Source organism: Eptesicus fuscus, chromosome 5 (genome assembly GCF_027574615.1).
Source record: "Eptesicus fuscus isolate TK198812 chromosome 5, DD_ASM_mEF_20220401, whole genome shotgun sequence".
NCBI lineage: Eukaryota > Metazoa > Chordata > Mammalia > Chiroptera > Vespertilionidae > Eptesicus > Eptesicus fuscus.
This window is the reverse complement of record NC_072477.1, coordinates 92,883,924-92,910,299: the sequence shown is the minus strand read 5'-3', so window position 1 is coordinate 92,910,299 and position 26,376 is coordinate 92,883,924. Positions and strand designations below refer to the sequence as shown.

The 26,376-nt window shown below is 46.9% G+C and overlaps 1 protein-coding gene across 1 annotated transcript in view; it reads right to left on the bottom strand.

Moving 5' to 3' along the window:
- Window positions 1-603: 603 nt before the first annotated feature.
- CCDC3 (coiled-coil domain containing 3) overlaps window positions 604-26,376 on the bottom strand; it is a 113,685-nt gene continuing 87,912 nt past the window's right edge. Inside the window, exon 3 of the mRNA XM_008150449.3 lies at window positions 604-1,710. Coding sequence (XP_008148671.2) covers window positions 1,435-1,710 — 276 coding nt within the window. The 3' untranslated portion in view covers window positions 604-1,434. The remainder of the gene's footprint in view (window positions 1,711-26,376) is intronic.

Here is a 26,376-nt window from a genome sequence, read left to right as displayed (position 1 = left end):
AAAGTGCTGGCAGAAGCTTGGAAATGAAGTGCTCTTGAGCAAAAAGTTCCAATGCCATTCAGTCCAGGGCATATGTCCCTGAGGCAGGAGCCTGCCACCGAGACCCAAGTGGCACAAAGTCCACCCCCGAGACTGGTTGCCAATAGGACTGAAATCTTACAGTAACTGCCATTGCCAATGTCGAAGACAGTACTCAGGCCCTGTACTGTCATGGGTGGTTTATGGGCAGCTGATCCCCCAGTGAAAGGCCAGAAGCTTCTCTCTGGAAAAGCGGGGGAGGGAAACGTGGTTTGGAGGTCCAGCAATAGAGGATAACCAGGAGAGGACCCTCAACTGACCTCTCACTAACACAACTGGGACTTGATGGAATGTGCCTAAGTCAAGAGCTCAAATGGCAGGTATAGTGAACACCCTACTTTTTACTTGTAGGACTGTCTTTAAAGCTTTCTATCCCAAGAGCATGCGTGTTTTGATTGTATAACAGGTGCCGTTACTATAGGTGCACAAATGTACAAACATTGCTCCAGGGCAAGGTCAGTCCTGGTGGGTGGGAAGTGTTTGCATAAAGAAGCAAGAGATTGGAGCACCTGGAACAAGCCCTTGAAGGGAATAAGGTAAGGTCATCTGACCCCAATACATAGGAGGCGTCTTTACAGAAGACAGCTCACCTTGAATTTGGAAAAGTTGAAAGAAATGACTGAGCAAAGAGAAGTTAAAATTTAGGAGGGGCTAAGATATAACTTCGGGTTTTCCAACTTCAGAACGTGGTGTGATGAAACGTGACAGGCCCCCAAAGGCCACGTCTCTCTTGATTAAAGCTGGTCTTGGAAATTGGGTATAATTTCTCTTTTTGATGACCTACTGCCCAACTCAGCTCCCCTACCTGTGCTGAGCTCACTAAGTCTAATGTGCCTCAGCTGTGAGAAGATGCTGGCCGGAGGAGGGACACCCTGCACATGTTGCTTACAGGCATCCTTAGGTGCTTAGCAAGGCCAGCATCCTCCTCCAAAGATCAGGAAATGAGACACCAGATGGTTCCATGACGTGATTCAGATCACTCCTCAGAACTAGTAGTTGTGCTGTAGCTCAGAGCTACAGCCATACTACCTTCTCTTTTGAAATAAGCCCAAGCTCCCTGATGTCTCATACATTTAGAGTCTAAAATGTTCTCCCAGAAGCTGAGGACAGGCCCTAGGCAAGCACCCAGCCTCCAGGATGCTGCCGCCTATGGACTTCGAGGCACTGTGTCTGGGACCAGGCCAGGCAGGGGCAACGAGACTCCCCCTTTAAACCAGCTAGACACTACCGAGTGCGTAGTAAAAATATCTTCTACAGGATCTGGAATATGTGCATGTCCAACACCAGCATCACCCTCCATTCCCTGGAGAGAGGCAATGCACCCAGCAGTGTGGCGGAGGTACCGTGGGGTCCCCGCTATCCCCGCAGGTAGGTGCTGCCTGCAGGCTCCCGCCTGAAGGCATTGATGTGCGGGAGGGCTCCTGCCGTGGCCGCCAGCTTCTCGCTGAGCTTCTGGTTCGCCAGTTCCAGGTGGCGGCCGTTCTTCCGCGCCTGCCGCAGAGACCGCTTGACCTTCTTCACCCGGTCCCGGAGCTGCCGGTTCCGCTTCTCCAGTGTGGCCACCTTCTGCTGCAGTTTCTTGACGTGGTCCTCCTCCTCAAACAGGGCCTTCTGCACCGAGGAGCACATGAGCTGGGGAGACAGACACCACGGAGGGAGAGGCAGGTGAGCTCCGGGAAACCGGCCCAGGTCAGCCCCAGTGCCCAGCCACCCAGACCCTAACATCACCCACAGCACTGACTCCAGCACATGGACACCCCTCATGACTCCCCAAAGAAAGCCAGTGGGGCTTGTGTCCACCAGGCTACAGTGAGCTGAGAAACAGTTCTTACAGGGCTCCCACATGGGCCGCCCACCTCAGGGCCCAGCACAGAGGCAGCAGACTGAAAAGCACCCATCTTTCTGTGAAAGGCCTACTTGCTTATCTTAAAGTTGCAGCCTGAGAGGCTTCTAATTAAGTTCACATCTAGAGGCCTACTGCGAACTCCTCCAAACACTGTGGGCTCGGCCTCTGCCTTGCTCCAGGTGGTTGGTACCACCCAGAGAGGAGCTTGGGCACACATTTGGTGCCCCAGGAGTTGTGGCTGTACCCAGGGGACACTCCTTAATCACTTGGTTCTGGTAGCCAGTGGGGCTCATGCTTGCAGATCCCATAGGATTACAGAAAGTAGAGAAACAGTTTTTAACCGGTTACCCCACTCGGCGCAGTGGGGCAATGTTGTAGGCCACAGATTGAAACCCTCTGTGGTCTGGCACAGTGAGAACCCCAGGGCCTTCGAGCATATCAATAAACACGCACACTAAGAAGTCATGGATGACCCAGCTTCTCTCCCAAGATGCCCTCCTGAGTTGTTATGCCAGCGAAATGGAGTACTATGGGGGGAATAACATACCTTTCAACATTGTGTTTATTGTGGATACTGCCCCCAGACACCGACCTTTTACTGATCTTCATCCCAACATCAAACTGGTGTTTCTTCCTTCAAACACAGCACCTCTTTGATCCAACAATGGATCAGCTTTTAAAGCCTACTACACCTGAGGAGGACCTTTACCCAGGCCATTGCTGCAACTGAGGAAGACACTGATGCAATTCTGGAAGGACTGTAACATCTATGACTGAAACAGCACCCTTGCTTGGGCTTGGAATGATGTGACCAAAGAGTGTATGAATGGCATCTGGAAGAAGATACTCAAGGGATTCATCCAGGACTTCAAAGGATTTGCCAAGGATGAGGTGCCTGCAAAAATCAAAGCTGTGGGTGAGGATGACACTGAGGAGCTCCTAGAGCTGGTTCCTGAGGAACTGACTCATGGGGAACAGGAAAGCATTGCTGAAGAAGAAGCATGAGAAAAGGAAACTGCAAGAAAAGAAAAGGAAGAACCCTCAAGATAACTCACAGTGGAGGGCTTAGCAGAAGCTTTTGCAGTCCTCAGGAAGCTCCTTAAAAAGTGTGAAAACATGGACCCCCCAACACCAAAAGGTTTTCATTGATAAAGAGGAATGTTCATGTTGCATCATCTCTGATGAAAAAAAGAAACCAGCAAACCATCATGGATCTTGTTTCCGAAAAGAGTGACACCTCCTTCCCGAGGTGTTCCAGAAGAAGGCAGTGTTATCACCAGAGGTGGCAGCTCCATGTGTGTTACTGCCCCCGAAGACCTTCCAGTGGGACATGATGTGGAGCTGGGAGCCAGTGATATTGATGATCCTGACTCTGTGGGTCTAGGCTAATGTGTGTATGATTTGTGTCTTAGTTTTTAACAAATAAAGAAAATATATCTTGTTAGTTCATGCATGGAATAAATAATAGAAGAAATTGGTAAAAAAAATATTTTTGTACAGCTATACAATGTCTTTGTGTTTTATGCTAAGTATTATGACAAAAGAGAAAAGTAAAAAAGTTAAAATAAGCTAAGGTTCATTTGTTATTCATTTAGTGTAGCCTGTGTGCACAATGATGTCCTAGGCCTTCAGATTCACTCACCACTAACCCAGAGCAAGTTCCAGTCATGGTAAGTGCCCTATTCAGGTGTACCATTTCTTATCTTTTATACTGTACTTGTACTGTATCTTTTCTATGTTTAGATATGTATAGATACACAAATATTTACTATTGTGTTACAATTGTCTACAGTATTCAAACAATAACATGCTGTACAGGTAGAAGTAATGGACATATAATCTGGGTGTGTAGTAGGCTGTACCCTCTAGGTTTGTGTAAGTGCACTCCATGATGTTTGCACAACGATAAAATCACTAATGACATATTTCTCAGAATGTATCCTGTCCTTAAGTGATGCCTGACTGTCGTAAGGTGACAGCTTGATCACATATGAAGGTTATGAAGGTTAAAAGATAAAAGTAGTAAAAATAACTATATCTACAATAATTTATTAATGAATACACAAGATACAAAGATGTAAATTGTGACTTCAAAAACAAAATAAAATGTGTATCGGGAGGGATAAAAAGAGCATTAGAATGTTTGAAAATAAGTTGGTATAAACTTAGAATAGACATAAATATAAGTTGTTTTATGTACGCCTCATGGTAACCACAAAGCAAAAGCCTATAGTAGATACACAAAAGACAAAGGAATCTTAATCATACACTTCAGAATATCATAAATCAGAAAGGAAGAGAGCAAGAGAAGAAAGGAACAGAGGAGATACAAACCAGCCAGAAAACAATTAACAAAATGGCAATAAGTACATACCGACCAGTAATTACTTTGAATGTAAATGGATTAGATTCTCCCATCAAAAGACACTGACTGGCTAAGATGATTTTAAAAGAGAGAGAGAGCCCTAGCTGGTTTGGCTCAGTGGATAGAGCATCGGCCTGTGGACTGAAGGGTCTGGGGTTTGATTCCAGTCAAGGGCACATGCTTGGGTTTCAGGCTCTATCCTCAGTAGGGGGCATGCAGGAGGTAGCCTATCAATGATTTTCTCTCATCATTAATGTTTCTCTCTCTCTTTCCCTCTTTTTTCCTCTCTGAAATCAATTTTTAAAACATATATAATAAAATAAAATAAAAAGAGACATCCAACTATATGCTGGTTATAAAAAACTCACTTCAGCTTTAAGGACATAAACAGACTAAAAGTAAAGGGATGGAAAAAGATATTCCATGCAAATGGAAATCAAAATAAACGTGATTGAGCTACATTTATATCAGACAAATAGACTTTACAACAAAAACAAAGAAGGGCATTAAATAATGATAAAGGGATCAATCCAACAAGAGGATATAACATCCGTAAATATTTATTCACCCAATAGAGCAGTACCTAAAGATACAGGCATTGGCAAAAGTAGGTTTACAGTTGTAATACAAATAAATAATAAGAGTAAACTGTTTCACATACTCATAACTGTAAACCTACTTTTGCCTTCCCCTGTATAAAACAAATATTAACATCTAAAAGGACAGATAGAAATACAATAGTAGGGTAAATTAACACCCTACATTGATCAATATATAGATCATTCAAACAAAAGATCAATAAGTAAACATTGGTCTGAAGCAACACATTAGACTAGATGGACTTAACAGACATATCATGAATATTCCATCAAAAGCTACAGCATTTTTCTTAAGTGCACATGGAACATTCTCCAGGATAGATCATATGTTAGGTCACTAAACAAGTCTTAATAAATTTAAGAAGATTGGAATCATATTAAGCATCTTTTCTACCCACAATAGTATGAAACTAGAAATCAAGTAGGAAAAGAACATTCCAAAATGGCAGCAGAGTAAGTGGTGGCTACACTGGCATGCTCCTAGGACCAAACTGGAACTACAACTAAAATACAGAAAGACCATCCTAAATAATCAACTGAAGACTAGCTGGAGCAAGGATGGAAAGTGGAGACCGCATAGAGACTAGTAGGAAGTGCAGAGGCACAAAAGGGCTGGCTGAGCTCCCACAGACAGCAGCTGAAGTTCCAGAGAGATATCTCAGCTGTGTGGGGTGGAGGGGCGGGGTTCTACTGAGAACTCTGGGGCTTAAATCCCAAGCTGGGCTCCCCAGTCCAGAAAAGCAGCAGGGGTGCTATCTGCCAGGGAGAGATGTCTGGAAATGCAGGCACACTCTTAAGGGCAACACACAAAATTTCATGTGCAGCCACTCTCCTTGGGCTCTGGCAGAGGGAGAGCAGAATGGACTGGAGCTTTGTGAGCAGGAGCCAGGGTTGGGGGCTCTAGGGTTAGAGCTCAGAAGGCAGACACCCCATTTCCTATGCTGAATCATTCTCTCATACTGCAGAGCAGCGGTCACCAACCGGTGGTCCACAGACCACTGGTAGTCCGTGAGGTCCGAATGGTTGGCAACCACTGCTGCAAAGGACATCTTTCTCCAGCAGACCTCTACCATCCAGGTAGCTTTTGCTGTGGTGGGGGAAGGGGAGAGAGGTATTGGCCCACCCTATTGAAAACCCCTTGCCCCACCCTATGGAGTTTCTAAGGCCCATTAAGTGACTGAGAATAACAGTCGGCCTGTAGGCAGAAGCAGTTGCCCACCCTGTTGGAAAAACTCTCACCTGACCCTATGGTTGATATCCTGAGGCTAATTAAGACTGAATAACAATCAGACTGCAGGCAGAGGCAGATCTTTGGAGGCTTTGAGTCTTTGCCTGGTCTAATTCGGGGCCCGGGGCTAGGAAAAGCAGACCTTGGTACAAATCTTGGTCCTTTCTAAAGACATCCATCCCAGCAGGGGGAGCCACAAGCTGTGGATTGCTGATAGCTCCAAACAGGGTACTCAGGGCCAGTCAGAAACAGCATCTGGCATTGTCCAGCATTAGAACGTGGGAGTGACAGCAGATCTACCTAATACACAGACATAAATCCAAATAGGCAGCAAAATGGGGAAACAAAAAAACAAGCCTGAAATGAAAGAACAAGAGAATTCTCCAGAAGATGAGCGAAATGAAATGAAAATATGAAATTTATCAGATATAGAGTTCAGAATAATGATGGGAAAAATGCTAACAGCATGAGAAAAGATATAGTAACTATGAAAAAAAGACAATTCAGAAATTGACAGCACTAAAAAAGAACATATTGGGCCCAGCCGGTATGGCTCAGTGGTTGAGCATTGACCTATGAACTAAGGAGGTCATGGTTCAATTCCTGGTCAGGGCACATGCCCAAGTTGCGGGCTTGATCCCCAGTGTGGGGTGTGCAGAAGGCAGCCAATCAATGATTCTCTCTCATCATTGATGTTTCTATCTCTCTCTCCCTTTCCCTTCCACTCTGAAATCAATTAAAAAAAATTTTTTAAAGAACACATTGGAAGGAATACACAGCAGATTAGGGGAAGCCAAAGATTGGATCAGTGAATTAGAAGACAGGCTAGAAAAAAATCAGAGAACAAAACAAACAAAAAATTAAAAAATAGGAGAACAGCTTAAAGGAACTGTGGGATACTGTGAAATGTAACAATAGTCACATAATAGGAGTACCAGGAGGGGAAGAAAGTTACCCTCAGAAGGCACCAAGAAAATAATCTGTGGTCTTTTGAAATGTCATGAAAGTGAAAATTAGCCTAATAGCTTATCTCTGGACAACGAAGACCCTGATAGCCACTGGGAGCAAGATCAGATGGTAATATGCTCTTGTGGGGAAGGTCTTCGCCCAGTCCTGAGCTCTGAGAACGAAAGTGGTAACAAGTCCAACTTAAACAGTACTACTTAAACAGTACTAGTGGGATGGCTTCATGTGACAATGGAAGGTGGCACCCAGAGCCATGGGGCCACTGACCCAGCCATATCCATGGCTCCGGGACCCAGAATGGAGCTGGCACCCAGCATCTCTGGCCCTAGTGGTCTGCCAATTTCATCAGCACTTGTTCTGCTTTTCTAAAGAGGCCACAAAGAAACAAATAACAGAACAAGAATCAGACCCATTAGACTGGCTACACTCCTGAATGATCTGGGAATATGATCCCTGCCTTTGAAAAAACAGTATCTTCTGCAATTTCACATGAGGGCAAGAAAATGCATCATTATTGTAGAGGATTTAGAAAATCATTTGCGAAGGGGTTCCAGGAACTTCGAAGTGAAGAAGGATGACTGGGGTTTCGTTGGGCAGTTTCTGTGAAGAACCTGAGCCTTCTCCAAGGAAATTCCACAAGAGGGGAAACAATGGCGGCTGTGTGATCTCAGACAGGAGAGCCTCTCCGCCATGGTATCCACCCCGTTTTAGGGCCCTACAGCCACTCGGCCTCACTTTGGAGTTGTATCTGCCTTCCAATGCTTTGTTTATTAGTCTGCTGGCTACCTGATGATAATCAAGTGGCTGTTTCATGTAGAAAGTGCCATAAAGTAATTATTTTGAGTAATTTTAAGAATAGAATCCTTAACTGATACTTTCATGTCCTGACTTGGATCCAGTTTGGACTTTGACCCATGAAATCTGCCATCCTTTGCCTTCTTATTGCCACACTTTTCTAATGAATGGCACACACTCAGTGCTCTAAGCCTGTATCTAACTCACAGTCCCTGGCCCTCTAATAAAGTTGCCTCGTGAGAGCAGGGATGGTTAACAGAAGAGATGGGTCAACTCATTACTTCAGTTCAGGAAAGTCACTGATTTTGGGCAGAGTGGTTCCAGTTATCAAGAATCCCAACAGAATTCATTCTTCAGGCAATTCATCCTCCTTGTTTGGATTCCAAAGAAGGGGCTTGTGAGTGAGTCCTGGCCATCAGTGTGAGTTAGAGCCTTGCTACATGTGGTTCCTGGACCAGCTACATCAGCATCACCTAGACTTCGTGAGAACTGTGGAATCTCCAGGCCTCCCAGACCTACTGAGTCAGAATCTGCATGGTAACAAGATCCCCAGGTGATTGGTGGGCACAATAGCTGTTGGTCCACGGCGGGGACAGGTCAGGAAGGCCAGAGATGCTGGGTGCCAGCCTCATTCCACCAGTTCCTTCTAGATTTCTCTCTTTGACACAGAGCTGAATATGTGTCTCTATATCATGTAGTTCTAGGTTATCTTATTTTCTGTGAAAATCACTTCTAACATACAAAGTGTTTTCCTCTTAAATGAAAATCCTGGTAACCACTATCAACCTTCATTCCTTATCATGGTGAGCTGTAAGGGCCTGCAAAAGCACCTATAGGTCTGGGCTCACCACTGGCCCCAAACCATTAAGCTAGTGGATCCCCACCTCCCACCTCCCACCTTCCACCTCCCATCCCCCACCCCAGGGTGCTCATTAGAATCACCTAGGAAATGTATAGAAATACTTGTGCCTACACCCCACCCCAGACCAGTGAGACAGGAATCTCTGAGATGGAGGCTTGGACATCACTTTTTTTTAAAGGGGCTTCTCAGTAATTTAATAAGCAGCTGGGCTTGAGAACCATTTCTCTAAGATTTGAATCACTGTTTTTGAGGTGGAAACAAGATTTATACAACTAAATAACTGTGAAAGTGTTGTAGCTATTCTTCCTACCGTCGATTCTCATTGTAAACCTCACTCTCAGCCTGCACTTCACTTCATTCCCTGTGCTCCAATTTTAATTTGCTGCTTCCAGTCTTTTGCGTGCAGAAAACCATAACACCACGGTTATTAGGACTGTAATAGTCTGAGATCTCACCAATGGGTAAAACATGGAAACTGATATGTAGATGTTAAGGCATCCATGCTAGTCGCCTAGAGTGGGTTTTTTTATTATTCCTAAGTCTGGGACATAGGCGAAATGATTAAGTGAGCTCAGGGTAAAAGGGATGTTATAGCCTTTCTCCAAAGGGGTGAAAGTTTCTCTCGATTAAAAGAGAATCTGAGACACAGATATTCTCATAAAACTCAGGGTCTGATCCTGGCTTTACCCACTGCATGGCTACTATCTCTCTCTTTAAACTTGACAAAGTTTCTGTGTTTACATCCTAGGTCAGAACCTAGTTGTATCTTAATTTTTCCAAGTATTTTAGCCAATTTCCCAAACACTACTGCGTAAATTATCTTTCCACACAAGATTTCTGACACCACCACTATCGAATGCCAAGTTCCCATGTAGAAATGAATCTGTTTCTGGGCTATATTCTAACCCATTTGTTTGCCATTATGCTAAAACCACACTTTAAAAATAGTGGCTGTATTACAAAGCCACTATGAGTTTGAATTTGAAATACTTGGTGGGTTAGGTCCTCTCTTTTTGTTCCTTTTCAAAATTATACTCTTTTGCATCTCTGTGTTTTTTCTTAATACTTTTAGGATTTTTGGTATTTCATTGAATTTGTATAGTTTAGGAAAACCTTTTATATTCTTTAATAAAATTTTCTATCTTTTCCCATAAAAAAAAGAATAAGGTTTCTAAAGTAAGGCTTGAGCTTCAAGTTACCTCTGCTTAGAAATATCCATCGATCCCCAACATATGCCCTGCAATACAGTAAAATGGAGGAGTCACCTGCCTTGGTTTGAGTCCTGCCTCTTCCACTGAGGAGCAGTGTCACCTTGGCTAGCTTCTCAAGCTTATCATAGTGGGATCTCTGCTGCACCTGCCAGACCCCCTGAGGGAGGAAAGGCTTGTTTCCCCAGCTTCCTGGCATGCTGACAGCCCTCAGCTGAGTCTCTCTCTAACTTAAGAGAGCTCTCTCCTTCCCAGGGTGCCCACATCCAATGACTGCTTAACCAAGGATATGAAAGCCAGGGCCCTCCTCCCAGCCTGGATCATTTCTGAAGGGCCCTCCCAGCCTCAGGGCACACGTGAGGTAGGCTATGGCCTTTGGTGAGACTGCATCTCCCGCTGCTCAGTCCTGCTCTTCTCTCTCCTTCCCTTCCCTCCCTCAGGTGTTGAACCCAGGGGCACTCAATAGAAGACAAAAACCTCCTGCACGCTACTCAGCTCAGTCTGTTTCCCAGAGGATCCAGCCTGCAGCACTCACTGCCCTCATGTGTGCAATGGACGAACCATGGTGTCATCTTACGGGGTGTTTCAAAGATTTAATGTGCTTTGCTTGTAAAGTACTCAGAACCATACTCTGTGCTGAGAACCATACGCTGTGCTGGTGTCTGACTGTCTCTCACCAAAATTCATATGTTGAAATCCTAATGTCTGATGTGATGGTATTTGGAGGAGGGGCCTTCGAGAGGCGATTAGGTCTTCAGGGCACAACCCTCATGAGTGAGATTAATGTCATAAAAGAGACCCCACAGAGCTCCCTCACCCCTTCTGCCACATAAAGATAAGAAGTCTGAGACCGCCCTAACTGGTTTGGCTCAGTGGATAGAGCGTCGGCCTGCGGACTGAAGGGTCCCAGGTTCGATTCCAGTCAAGGGCATGTACCTTGGTTGCGGGTACATCCCCATTAGGGGGTGTGCAGGAGGCAGCTGTTCGATGTTTCTCTCTCATCAATGTTTCTAACTCTCTATCCTTCTCCCTTCCTCTCTGTAAAAAAATCAATAAAATATATTTTTAAAAAAGAAGAAGACCTCAGAAAGAAGAATAAAGTAGGTGGGATCTCAATACCAGATTTCAAGCTGTATTACAAAGCCACTGTTCTCAAAACAGCCTGGTACTGGCACAAGAACAGACATATTGATCAATGGAACAGAATAGAGAACCCAGATATCGACCCAAACCACTATGCTCAATTAATATTTGACAAAGGAGGCATGAACATACAATGGAGTCAAGACAGTCTCTTCAATAAATGGTGTTGGGAAAACTGGACAGATACATGCAAAAAAATGAAACTAGATCACCAACTTACACCATACACAAAAATAAACTCAAAATGGATACAGGACTTAAACATAAGACGGGAAACCATAAAAATACTAGAGGAATCCACAGGCAACAAAATCTCAGACATATGCCAAAAGAACTTCTTAACTGACACTGCCCCTAGGGCAATGGAAGCTAAAGAGAAAATTAACAAATGGGACTACATCAAAATAAAAAAGCTTTTTTACAGCAAAAGAAACCATCAACAAAACAACAAGAAAGCCCACTGCATGGGAAAACATATTTGCAAATGCTATCACTGATAAAGGTTTAATCTCCAACATCTACAGGCAGCTTATGCAACTCAATAAGAGGAAGATAAATGATCCAATAAAAAAATGGGCAACAGACCTAAACAGAATATTTTCAAAAGAAGACAGAAGGAAGGCCAAGAGACACATGAAAACATGTTCAAAGTCACTTATTATCCGAGAGATGCAAATCAAAACAACAATGAGGTACCATCTCACACCTGTCAGAATGGCTATCATCAACAAATCAACAAACGACAAGTGTTGGCGAGGATGCGGAGAAAAAGGAACCCTCGTGCACTGCTGGTGGGAATGCAGACTGGTGCAGCCACTGTGGAGAACAGTATGGAGTTTCCTCAAAAAACTGAAAATGGAACTCCCATTTGACCCAGTAATCCCACTCCTGGGAATATATCCGAAGAAACTAGAAAAACCATTCAGAAAGGATATATGCACCCCTATGTTCATAGCAGCACAATTTACAATAGCTAAGATTTGGAAACAGCCTAGGTGCCCGTCAGCAGATGAGTGGATCGGAAAACTGTGGTACATCTACACAATGGAATACTATGCTGCCATAAAAAAGAAGGAATTCTCATCATTTGCAGCAACCTGGATGGAATTGGAGAACATTATGCTAAGTGAAATAAGCCAGTCAATGAAAGAAAAATACCACATGATCTCACTCATTTAGGGATAGTAAAGAACATTATAAAGTGGTGAACAAAAAGATAGATACAGAGACAGTAAAGCATCAAACAGACTTTCAAAGTACAGGGGGAAAGTTTGGGAAAGGTGGGGGAGTTATGAAATCAAACGAAGGACTTGTATGCATGCATATAAGCATAAACAATGGACGCAAAACTCTGGGGGGGGAGGGCATGTGTGGGTGTGGGGTGGGGGGGGGTAATAGTAAGATATGTACACATATAATACCTCAATAAAAATATTAAAAAAAAAAAAAGAACAAAATCTTCTGAGACACTAAAAAAAAAAAAAAAAAAAAAAAAAAGAAGAAGAAGTCTGAGACCTACCAGCCAGTGTGACTCAGTGGTTGAACTAGGAGGTCACAGTTGGATTTCTGGTCAGAGCACATGCCCGAGTTTCGGGCTCAATCCCCAGTAGGGGGCATGCAGGAGGCAGCTGGTCAACAATTCTCTCTCGTTGATGTTTCTATCTCTCTCCCATACTCTCTGAAATCAGTAAAAATATATTTTAAAAAAAGAAGTCTGAGACCTGGAAGAAAGCCCTTACCTGACCATGCTGGCACCTGGATCTTGGAGCCTCTAGCACCGTGAAAAAATAAATCCCGGTTATAAGCCATCTAATCTGTGGAAGTTTGTTACGGCAGCCCTGTGCTGATGTCTGAATGGACTAAAATACAGGAAGTGTTCACTAAATGTTAGTCATTATTATGGCATCTTTTAAAACCCTTAGCCTTTGTGATTAGACTTGGCCTAGATCTCCAGTCTCATTTTTTCATCCCTCTGTTCATCCACTTTATGCCCAAAGCAACCTGTCTCCTGGCTGTCCCCAGTCATCCTGTTCTTTTCCATCTTGGGGCCCCGCCGCACTCTTCCTTCCTCCTGGAGGCCTGTCTCCCTCGCCTCTGTCTGGCAATGCTGTAGCCATCTGTGGGCCCTTCCGTGACACTTTCCACGGGGTCTCCAGGTGTGCATCACCTTTCCTGCTCCCGTGTCCACAGTGCCCCTGTAGCTGCCCATACAGTACATACCAAGCACCACACAGCATGGGGCGTACACTCACTGAAGGCCAACTCCACCTTGCTCTTTGTAGTCTTGTCGCCTGGCCATTTTAGGGATACAACACAAAATCTGAATCAAGTTAAATGCTCCAAAAATACCTGTCATTTAATAAGGAGCTCTGGCCTCTTGGGGTTGCCACTGTTCTGGGGGAGACCACAAGTGCAACACTGTCCTCTTCTGGCCAAAATGAGCCCCATCAGAAAGAAAGAAAGGGAACAGGAGACACCCTTGAACAATGTAAGGGTTAGGGGTACCAACCCCTGTGCAGTTAAAAATCTGAATATAACTTTTGATTCCCCCAAAACTTAGTTGTCTCTTGGTATCCATGTGTGATTGGTTCAAGGACCCCTCTCAGATACCAAAATCTAGGGATGCCAAGTCCCCTGTATAAAATGGTGTCGAACAATACACACCGCGGGCCCTTCACATCCACAGTTTCCAAGACACAGGTTGAAAATAGTACAGGTAGTTCTTTTGTTTAATCTGCATATAATATCAGTGGGCCTGTGTAGTTCAAACCCATGTTATTCAAGGGTCAACTTGAAAGTGTGTATGTGTGAGGGATGGGGGTTGGGGGAGTGAGGATAGTGTAGTTATTAACTTGAGTTGGCTTAGACAACTAAAGGTCTGAGTGAAATTTGTCATTCTCGATCCCCACAGCCTCTCTTTGATAGGGGGAAAGTTTGAATAGCAGCAGAAAGACACAGAAGGACTCTAAGTAACTTGTCCAGTGACCAAGGACCCTTAAGCGAGCCCAAGATCTTCATCTCCAAAGAAAAGTGGGCTGTCACAAGTAGGGAGACCCTAGGCCCTAGGAATAGAGGGTAACCCCATAATAGGATGAAGCCACTGCCAACAGTATTTCAAGGAGGGGCCCCTGAATCCTGACCATTGCCTGAAAAGAAAATTCTTTTTCATCAAGAAAGCAGGAATTTCCACATAAGAGCTATACTTTCAAATAGGTGTGTTTCTTTAAGAAACTGTGCTTTCTCTGGAATACTTTCCAAATGGCATCAATCTCTTTAGAAAACTTCTTTTAATCCTATCTAATAATAGAGTAGTATGCAAATTAACCGTACCTCTGCGACAAAAATGGCGGCCCCCATAGCTACAAGATGGCGGCGACCAGTACGCTCATCCCCGCCGGAGTTCCCCAGTTCCAGGGAGGACTGCTGCTGAGAGCCGGGCAGCTCGGGGTGTCCGGCTGGGAGGCGTCTGTGCCCCCCCACACCACCAACCCCTCTGGGAGGCCGCCCGGGGTGTCCGGCTGGGAGGCGTCCGCGCCCCCATGCCGCCAACCCCTCCGGGAGGCCGCACGGGGTGTCCGGATGGGAGGCGTCCACGCCCCCACGCCGCCATCGCCGCCCGGAGGCCGCCGGGGGGTCTGGATGGGAGGCGTCCGCGCCCCCATGCCGCCATCGCCGCCCGGAGGCCGCCCGGGTGTCCGGCTGGGAGGCGTCCGCGCCCCCACGCTGCCATCGCCGCCCGGAGGCCGCCCGGGTGTCCGGATGGGAGGCGTCCGCGCCCCCACTCCGCCATCGCCGCTCGGAGGCCGCCCGGGGTGTCCGGCTGGGAGGCGTCCGCGCCCCCATGCCGCCAACCCCTCCCGGAGGCCGCCCGGTGTCCGGCTGGGAGGCGTCCACGCCCCCACGCCGCCATCGCCGCCCGGAGGCCGCCCGGGTGTCCGGATGGGAGGCGTCCGCGCCCACAAGCCGCCAACCCCTCTGGGAGGCCGCCCGGGGTGTCCGGCTGGGAGGCGTCCGCGCCCCCACGCCGCCAACCCCTCCGGGAGGCCGCCAGGGGTGTCCGGATGGGAGGCGTCCGCGCCCACAAGCCGCCAACCCCTCTGGGAGGCCACCCGGGGTGTCTGGATGGGAGGCGTCCGCGCCCCCATGCCGCCAACCCCTCTGGGAGGCCGCCCGGGGTGTCCGGCTGGGAGGCGTCCGCGCCCCCATGCCGCCAACCCCTCCCGGAGGCCGCCCGGGGTGTCCGGATGGGAGGCGTCCGCGCCCCCATGCCGCCAACCCCTCTGGGAGGCCGCCCGGGGTGTCCTGATAGGAGGCGCCCAGGACCCCACACTGCCATCCCCTCCGGGAGGCAGCCCGGGGTGTCTGGATGGGAGGCGTCCTGACCCCACACCGCCAACGCCTCCCAGAGGCAGCCTGGGGTGTCTGGATAGGAGGCGCCCAGGACCCCACACTGCCATCCCCTCCTGGAGGCAACCCGGGGTGTCTGGATGGGAGGCACCCACGATCCCACACTGCCATCCCCTCCCAGAGGCAGCACGGGGTGTCTGGATAGGAGGCGCCCAGGACCCCACACTGCCATCCCCTCCCAGAGGCAGCCCAGGACCCCCACACTGCCATCCCCTCCCAGAGGCACCCCTCAACCCCACCCCGCCAACCCCTCCCAGAGGCAGCTCTAGGTATCTGGCTGGGAGGCACCCGCGCCCCCCAGGGAGCGAGTCAAGTACTGATGATTCTTCCAAAGGAAAAGTTTAGAGAAAGAGAGGATAGAAAAGGAATAGAAGGAGAAAAGTAAGAAAGGACAAAAGATGAAACATCAAGAAAAAGAAAGAGAAGAAAAAAAGGAAGAAACAACCACAGGATATCACCTTTCCAAGTCTCATGAAATTCCTGTTTAAGGAGTTTATTTTATGATTCTTTTAGTTTGGGTTTACATTTTTACTGTTTTGTCAAGACCACAGCAGGTACACTGTCCAATATGTTTTTTTAAATAAATTTTATTGATTTTTTACAGAGAGGAAGGGAAAAGGATAGAGACTAGAAACATCTATGAGAGAGAAACATCGATCAGCTGCCTCCTGCAGTATGTGCCCCCAACCAAGGTACATGCCCTTGACCAGAATCGAACCCGGGACCCTGAGTCTGCAGGCCGACACTCCATCCACTGAGCCAAACCAGTTAGAGCAGTCCATTATGTTAAAGAAAAAACCCTATCTAATAAAGAGAGAATATGCAGGGGAGGGCATTTGGGGGTGACCGGGCTGTCAGGGGAGAACAGTTGGAGATGATCTGGCTGGTAGGGGAGCAGTTAGGCGTCGATCAGGCTGGCAGGGGAGTGGTTAGGGCAGTGATGGCGAACCTATGACATGCGTGTCAGCACTGACACACGTAGCCATTTCTGATGACATGCGGCAGCATGTCGAGGATGAAACATTTGCTGCTCCTGAGGATGAAACATTTGCGACTAGAGTCTTGGAGTTAGTTTTTTCCTCAAAGTGACACACTACCCGAGTTATGCTCAGTTTTTTGGCGAAGTTTGACACACTAAGCTCTAAAGGTTGCCCATCACTGGGTTAGGGGGTGATCAGGCTGGCAGGCAGAAGTGGTTAGGGGCAATCAGGCAGGCAGGCGAGCAGTTGGGAGCCAGCAGTCCCGGATTGTGAAAGGGATGTCTGACTGCCTCTTTAGGCCCGATCCCTGTCGGGCCTAAAGAGGCAGTCAGACATCCCCCGAGGGGTCCCAGATTGGAGACTGTGCAGGTTGGGCTGAGGGACACCCTCCCCCAGTGCACGAATTTCGTGCACCGGGCCTCTAGTATATATATATATATATATATATATATATATATATATATAGTCAAGACATTATTTGCTTATTTAGCTTTGTTGTACCTTTTAATAAGCTGAGAAGAGGAGGGGAAAGGCCAGGCCAAGCTGAAACAGGTGCTGCCACATTTTCTTTGAACAGGAACCCAAGAGAAACAAATGATCCCATCAGGGGCCCAAAGCAAGATTCCTAATGAACAGCCCTTCCTCAGGCCCCAGTCACACCAGTGCCGATTGGCTAAGGAGAAGCACGCGCCTGTCAGATGTCTGAGCACCCCCAGCATTCGCCTGTGACAAGTCTGTTTTTCCCTGGAAAGCTCCATGCCCGCGTCTGACAGAGTGCTTGCTGCAGGGGAGTGAGAAGGTTGTCATAGAGGAGCCTGTTCTTTTATTCTCAGTAAGAAGAAAGGTAGACTGGGATACCCATTCCTTATCTTTTCTAAATAACACCTTTTGAAACTATATAAGCAACACATATTCATTGTACAAAGTAGGTGGGATCTCAATACCAGATATCAAGCTGTATTACAAAGCCACTGTTCTCAAAACAGCCTGGTACTGGCACAAGAACAGACAAATAGATCAATGGAATAGAATAGAGAACCCAGAAATTGACCCAAACCACTATGCTCAATTAATATTTGACAAAGGAGGCATGAACATACAATGGAGTCAAGACAGTCTCTTCAATAAATGGTGTTGGGAAAATTGGACAGATACATGCAATAAAATGAAACTAGACCACCAATTTACACCATACACAAAAATAAACTCAAAATGGATAAAGGACTTAAACATAAGATGGAAAACCATAAAAATACTAGAGGAATCCATAGGCAGCAAAATCTCAAGACATATGCCGAAGCAATTTCTTCACTGATACTGCTCCTAGGGCAATGGAAACTAAAGAGAAAATAAACAAATGGGACTACATCAAAATAAAAAGATTTTCACAGCAAAAGAAACCATCAACAAAACAACAAGAAAGCCCACTCCATGGGAGAACATATTTGCCAATGTTATCACCGATAAGGGCTTAATCTCCAACATTTACAGGGAACTCATACAATTTAATAAAAGGAAGAAAAACAACCCAATCAAAAAATGGGCAACGAACCTAAATAGATACTTTTCGAAAGAAGACAGAAGGAAGGCCAAGAGACATATGAAAACATGCTCAAAGTCACTAATTATCCGAGAGATGCAAATCAAAACGACAATGAGGTATCATCTCACACCTGTCAGAAATGGCTATCATCAACAAATCAACAAACAACAAGTGCTGGTGAGGATGCAGAGAAAAAGGAACCCTCGTGCACTGCTGGTGGGAATGCAGACTGGTGCAGCCACTGTGGAAAACAGTATGGAGTTTCCTCAAAAAACTGAAAATGGAACTCCCATTTGACCCAGTGATCCCACTTGTAGGAATATATCCCAAGAAACTAGAAACACCAATCAGAAAGGACATATGCACCCCTATGTTCATAGCAGCACAATTTACCATAGCTAAGATTTGGAAACAGCCTAAGTGCCCAACAGCAGATGAGTGGATTAAAAAACTGTGGTACATCTACACAATGGAATACTATGCTGCGGTAAAAAGGAAAGAGTTCTTACCATTTGCAATAGCATGGATGGAACTGGAGAGCATTATGCTAAGTGAAATAAGCCAGGCAGAGAAAGATAAATATCACATGATCTCACTCACTTATGGAATATAATGAACAACATAAACTGATGAGCAAAAATAGATCCAGAGACAGAGAAGCATCGATCAGACCATTAAACCTCAGAGGGAAGGTAGGGGAGGGTGGGGGCAATGGGGAGAGATCAACCAAAGGACTTGTATGCATGCATATAAGCCTAACCAATGGACACAGACAACAGGGGGGTGAGGGCATGAGGGGGGGTAGGGGGTGTAATGGGGGAATAAGGACACATATGTAACACTGTAATCAATAAAGAAATTTTAAAAAAAGAAAACACATATTCATTGTAAAAAATTGTTTTAATTATGGGACAAAAAAAAAAGGACAATTAAAGTCACCTAATTTTATCACATTTTATCACATAGAGGTACTGTTGACATTTTAATATATTCTTCCTGGGATTGTTTTTTAGGAGTGGAGATAATATTTTAAGCAAAATTAGAATCGTGCCATCATTGGATTTTCTGTTCTACCGTGTTCCCTTTGGCACTTCACGTGACTGTTTCCCAGACTTCCGTTTGTACACTTCCCTTGAGCACTGCCTTGGAAGCTGGGGAGGCTGAGTCAGGTGGCTGGGCCTCGCCACCATGAACTGCGAGACTCGATCCCAGTTGTTAATCTTGCTCTCTCTTTATGTCCACGAGCCAATGGGAAGGGTGCTGAGATGGGCGTTTTTGCATCAGTGAGCTGAGTGATCTTAGTGTGGCCGTTTTTTGGGGGGTGGGGGGCGGGGGGGAGGGTGCCTGTCTCCTATGACAGGACAAACCCGTGGAGGGTGTCTCACCTGTACCTTTACCTAAAAGTTTCCTGTGTGTTCTCTGGTCTGCCCAGGAAACTTGCACAGTCAACATCATGAAAGGTAAAGGGACCATATACAGTTGTCTCTAATGATTTGTAAAGAAATCATTTTTCTAACATTTTCAGCTTCCATATGTTCATTCATTCCAGCAAGAAGCATTTATTATTCCTTGCGTGGCACTGTGTGTTGCAAAAAGTTTTACTGAATTATTCTGCAATATACTAGTAATCTCTATACCTAGCTAAACAGAAAGTATAGTAACAATTACTGTTTCACAACAGAAAACCTACAGAATGCTCTAAAGAATTATTGCCTTCACGAATGCTTTCGACTTAAATCACCACCTATAAAGGCAGACAAAGTGTACTTTCTGAAATGTTAAAAATACGTGGAAGAGAGTCCAAAAGCAACAGCACAGAAAAAACAGCTTGCCTTTTTAAACACTTTTCCCATTATTGGGATTCAAAAAAGAGAAGGGAGGAAAAAGGAGAGAATTAAAATCTAAAGCAGGGGTTAGTCAACTATGGCCAAGTGCAGCCCAACACCTGCTTTTACAAATAAAGTTTTATTGGAACACAGCCACGTTCATTTGTTTATATGCTGTCATGGCTACTTCCATGCCACATGGCAGAGTTGAGTACTTGCAACACAGTCTAGTCCAAAAAGCCTAAAATGTTTACTACCTGGCACTTTACAGGGGGGAAAAAATCCTAAACCCTAACCTTGGGAGGGACTTAAAGCAAGTGGAGATGCCAAGGCAACAACTGGATGAATTTGGAGGGAAAGAGCCAAAGAATGAAAGGAGGGTAAAGGGACAGGGAAAACACCTGGCACCAGAGGCTCCCAGGACCCTCAGCGCCCACCTCCCCTCTTTCACTCTACTCTGAAAACACTGATCTGTGATTACTGCTTTCGGTTGCCAGGTCTTAGCTCAAGTTCTCAACAATCCCTGTCAGCAAGGATCCTTTTGACTCCATCTCAACAGACTGCTGCCAATGTCAAGCCTCCAGATAGGGATGAACAAAACAGCTCTTTCCGAAATGACTAGCAACTGTTTCTAAAATGCTTCCCCAGCAACTGGAAAGATAAGCTTTCTAGAACCTGCAAATGTGCACGACCCACGAAGATCAGTGCTCAGTGTGAAGATCAGGGGATCGGTGACTCCGGACTTGCCTTTTGTCAGTTCTGTCAAGTTTACATTGCGCTGTTTTCTGGGCCGAGGGCAGGCGCCAACATTCCTTCATTCTCCGTGAGATTCGGGTGTTCGGGGGTTGGTGGGAAGCTCCGAGGCCTCAGCCCACGTGCTCCACACCATTGTCTTCAGCCCTCAGACAGATGTGTGGGGAGGTGGCCGCAGGGTCGAGTAGTGCAGAATGGTTTCCTGACGGATTCAGCCCCACCAGGCTGGATGACACCCAGAGCTACTGAAAACGCTCCCAAACCACAGAAGTGGCAGCAAGGAAGCTCTCCTGAGGACTCTGGAGAAACCTGCGACTGTGTTTGACTTGGTAGCTGGTTCTCTACTCCACCCAAAGGCTAGAGTTGTCTCCCTGTGCCAGGAGCCCAGCAGAAGGGGAAGAGAGTGCCCAGACAGGCTGTGGCTGGAAGGTGAGGGGAGTGAGAACAGGAGAGCGGGGACTGGGGTCAAGCAGGGAGTCAGGAGGGAGCTGGGGTGGGAGTGCTCTCCCCGCTCCCCAGCACTGACCCCAGAGCGCCCCTCCCACCACTTGGCCCCAGCAAGCAGGAGGCTATCTAGCATCTGGGGTCAGAACATGGGCAAAACTGTTCAGAATCAGGCAATGTGACTCCTTCCTGGCTCCCCCATTATCAGCCGGTGAGGCCCTGCATAAGTCAGCGAAGCTGCCTTAGCTCAGTCTCCTCATTGACACAACAGGGATGATAATGCCTCTGCCCCAGATTTGCTTTGAAGATTAAGTCAGATGGTATAGGTACCGCATTTGACCTAGCCTTGGCATAGAGTGAACAATAAATGGAGCTTTTATTATATTATTATTCATTCTGAGTTTGAGCTTTCCTGATCAAATTGCTACTCCCTGACTCTCTCAACTGGCTCACCTTTGCATGTGTAGTTAGGTCCTGCTTAGAAAATCTCTAGCAACCCACAATCCTCACACTTTAATCTAATTCATGAAATTCTATTTATCGTCCAAGTCTCAGTTGAGGGTCACCTCCTCTTTGAAGCCTTCCCTGATTCCTCCAGGCAGGATCATGTGAACTATCCCCTGATTCCTCTGTCAAATTTATTGCATCGTGCTCATTAGCAAGTTTCACTCTCTCTTAGACCATACACCTATCTTTACAAGGGCTCTATCTTTTCATCTTTACATCCAACACCTAACACACAGTAAGCATTTAATTAATGGAGGAGGGATGCAGTTGAAACAGAAATAAGTTCAATGACTTTTAAATGGGCAACAAACGGAGAAGCAGGAGCTACCATTGGAAAGTGGGTGCTAGGTTCCCATGATCCTTGTGAAGTCCTGTTTCCCAAGAAGAAAATCAGTTATGACCACTTGTTCTGGGAAGATCAGAAACTGGCATTCAACATCGCTAAAACTAGTGCTTTTATTTTCTACTAGAGGCCCGGTGCACAAAATTCGTGCATGGAGGGGGGGCGTGTCCCTCAGCCCAGCCTGTACCCTCTCCAATCTGGGACCCCTTGAGGGATGTCTGACTGCCCATTTAGGCCCGATCCCAGATCGGGCCTAAATGGGCAGTCGGACACCCCTCTCACAATCCAGGACTGCTGGCTCCCAACTGATCACCTGCCTGACTTCCTGATTGCCCCTAACTGCTTCTGCCTGCCAGCCTGATCACTCCCTAACCACTCCCCTGCCAGCCTGATTGATGCTTAACTGCTCCCCAGTCAGCCTGTTTGCCCCCAACTTCCCTCCTCTGCCGGCCTGGTCACCCCTAACTGCCCTCCCCTGCAGGGCTGATCGCCTCCAACTGCCCTCCCTTGCAGGTCTGGTGCCTCCCAACTGCCCTCCCCTGCTGGCCATCTTGTGGTGGCCATCTTGTGTCCACATGGGGGCAGGATCTTTGACCACATGGGGGCAGCTATATTGTGTGTTGCAGTGATGGTCAATCTGCATATTACTCTTTTATTATATAGGATAGAGGCCTGGTGCATGGGTGGGGGCTGACTGATTTGCCCTGAAGGGTGGGGGTTCCCTTGGGGTGTGGGGCAGCCTGAGCGAGGGGCCTGTGGTGGTTTGCAGGCCGGCCACGCCCCCTGGTGACCCAAGAGGAGGCCCTGGTGTCTGGAATTTATTTACCTTCTACAATTGAAACTTTGTAGCCTGGAGCAAAGCCAAGCCTGCTGCTCGCTCCGCGGCCAGCAGCGATTTCTGTTGGAGTTTATTCACCTTCTATAATTGAAACTTTGTAGCCTTGAGTGGAGGCTTAGGCCAGCAACAGGATGGCTTCTTTTGTTACCACGGCAATCCAAGTCTCCCTCCCGCTCTTGGTGGCTGTAGCCATCTTGGTTGGGTTTATTTGCATATTTGCTCCTGATTGGCTGGTGGGCATGGCTTGGCTGGTGGGCATGGCTTAGGCATAGCGAAGGTGCGGTCAATTTGCATATTACTCTATTATTAGGTAGGATAGTCTCCCTACACCCCTGACTGGATTAGTTTGTATAGGCCTGTACCAAATCCCACAAAGGTTGCAGGTCATGATGGAGATGAGAAAAGACAGTGAATTTTAGAGGGGTGATGCCAGGTTACAGAAAACGTAGGTAAACTTAGGAGATGGGATCACATTTCAGAGTCTACAGAGAGGAGAGAGGAAGGGGCCAGTTCTTAGACAGCCAAAGCATGAATTGTGAACTGACCATTATGAAAACCAGGAAAGACTGCACTGCCTCGGGTCTCTTCCTACCATCGTGGAAAGAAAAGTTCTCGGTTAAGTTCAGTTACAGAGAAATACATTTGTATCTTCAGATAAATCCACTACAAAGTATTGCCCAACATGGGTCTACATAGTGCTCATCTCATGAGATGCTTGCATGGGGACAAAGGGTTCTTCTGGTCAAAACAAGTTCAGAAATGCTGCATATTATATCTCCCTTTGATGTAATGCTCATTAACATATCTGCCACTACACATTGGTCCTAGATTACATAAACCTCTGTAACTCTGTTTTACCCCAAGTCTCATCTGACCGTGGCAGAGCCCTCCAACAGACAACAAGAACTGACTACGGGTTGCAGAGATTTTTGATCCTCTTGGCCCTCATGGTGCCCCAAGCCCCCAGCCAATCCATTCAGCTATGGGCAGCCTGCTGTGTTTTTCCCAATTTTTTTCAATGTCCATAACAAAAATCTTACTGTTATAGTTGAAAATGGCTGGAATATAGAAGTTTAGTAACTTTTTAAATAAGTTAATTTGAAGATATTTTAACTACTTGCCAAAAAAAAAAAAAAAGAATGACTTTCTCATTGCATCCCACTGCTCTCTCTTATATATTATTACTAGAGGCCTGGTGCATGAAAATTCGTACACTGGAGGGGTGGATCCCTCAGCCCGGCCTGCCCGCTCTCACAGTCTGGGAGCCCTCAGTGGCAGGAGGCGACCCAGCGATCAGGGGAAGGCGACGCCCCATCACACCTCTGCTGCTGCCACTGCTGGCAGCGCAAGCCTCAGCTGGCCCTGGTTACCTAAGCCTTGGGCGGCCCTGGGTGGCTGGGCAGCCACCATCTGAGGCTTGCCTGTGCCTCGGGCTGGCCCTGGGCAGCTGGAGGGCTGAGGGGACTGGGGGACTCCAGAGGCAGGCACCCCGGCGGGGCTTAGGGGAATGGGCGCCACCATCTTGTGGCTGTGGGCACTGCCATCTTTGAGGGCGGGGCAGTCAGCATATTCCCTCTTTATTAGATAGGATTACTCAACTGGAGGCCTGGTGCACAAAATTTGTGCACGGTAGGGTCCCTAGGCCTTGCAGGCAATCAGGGCTGATCAGGTTCCCTGCCTCCCCACCTCCTCCTTCCTTCACTCCCTCAGCACCCCGCCACCACTGCTGGTCACCTGCCATGTTCCATGCCGCCCCCTTGTGGTCAGCGCACATCATAGCAAGCGATCGAACTCCCGAGGGTACAATTTGCATATTAGCCTTTTATTATATAGGATTGTATGTATATGGCCTCACTGACAGGAACTGGACTTGTCCCATTCTGTGGCATTTCTGTCTAAGTTCTGAGCCTCTGTGGGTGAATCTACATCTCACCCAGAGACTTTTGCAAGTATAATTTCCTTTGTTTATGATGCAGAAGACTGGGAAGCACTAGGCCACAGAATACTGATTCCAACTTACAATGCTTTTCTAGACCTACTGAGGGGAGGAAATACTGAAACACAGATCCTAGGGCTCTCATTCAGTGCCCAGCACTTTCTGTGGTGCAATGGAGAAAAGACTGCCAAGTAAAGTGAGAAGGAAGCTGTTTTAGTTTGTTAGGATCCCAGAGAATCAGCATCACAGTAGAGGGGCACCTCCATCCAGTCCCAGTTCTGCCACTGATGAGTGAGTGAGCTTACTGAGTCATGATCCTCTCTGAACCTCAGTCACAGCCTCTGAAAGATATCTTCTGCCTCTAACGCCTCTGAATTTTTGCACAAAGCTTCCTTGGGCATCTCAGTCCCTAGCTGGCCAGTCATCCAGGGCTGGGATTCCCTCCCATGAACACAGCAGGAAGGAAACAGGCCCGCTAGACTTGCTGATGTGGGAATTCCCTTCGGAGGGATTGGTGCTGTTCATGCTCACTGGAATCTCATGGTTTTGTAAAGATCTGCCCACTGGCCTTCTGATGTGTATGTACTCAGCCTCCAGGGTATCTTGAACTATGAGAGAGGAAGTATGAAAGGGTTGATGATGTAGCCTCCTCATCCAAACCCAGCAATTCACAGATGTGCTACCATTGGGGATGGGGGCCAAGTTCACTGCTGAGTGAGTTGCTCTGAGCCACTGATTGGCTTTCTAAGCTCCATGCCTCGGGTCACTGCTGTTGCCCCAGGGAATAGTAGTAGGTCGTTAGCTAAGTAAAAACTTCCATTTTACCCTATGGACCTCTGAACTAGTCCAGGGTGAGCTCAAGGCAGTCCCATCAGATCTCAGTGCGTATAGTGAAGCTGCTGAGACTGGGTAGGCTGGACCATGGACTACTGGGATCCACAAGGGAGGGGAAACCTATAGGAAAACTGGCCCAGAGCCAATGTTGGCCTGCTCCACCCCTGCTCTCTCTCCACCAGCACTGTTGGCCTGACCCCCTTCTGATCTGATGTCCATTTCACTGGGGCCTTTCATGGTCATGGGTTCCAAGTATTTGGGGTTTAGTCACCAGCCCTTCTCCTACAAAGGGCAGCTAAGGACTAGGCTCCACTTTTCTTCCCGATGGTTGTGTGTTTTCCTGGCATGGTGACCACTGGCTGAAAACCCCAAAGGGCTCTGCCACCCGCCCTGCTGGGGAATGTGATGGAGATTTATGAGCTGTGAGCGCGCTCCTGTTTACTTTGCAGGGACTGATGACTTGTCCACACGGCCACATCCAGGGCCTGACTCAGCTGTAATTCTGTTTAGGAGATATTTTTCAAACCCAGATACTGGCTTTTCTGCTACTGAGTTAAGACAGGTGGCCCTGCATATGCAAAAGAATGAAATGACACTATTTGACACCATACACAAAAATTAACTCAAAATGGATTGAAGGCTTAAATATAAGACCTGAAATAATAAAATACATAGAAGAAAACAAAGGCACTGAACTTGTGGACCTTGGTCTCAGGGAAGCTTTTGTGAACTTGACCCCAAAAGCAAGGGAAGTTAAAGCAAAAATAAATGAATGGGGCCCTAGCCAGTTTGGCTCAGTGGATACAGTTTCAGTCAGCTCATGGACTGAAGGGTCCTGGGTTCGATCTGGTCAAGGGCACGTAACTCAGTTGGGG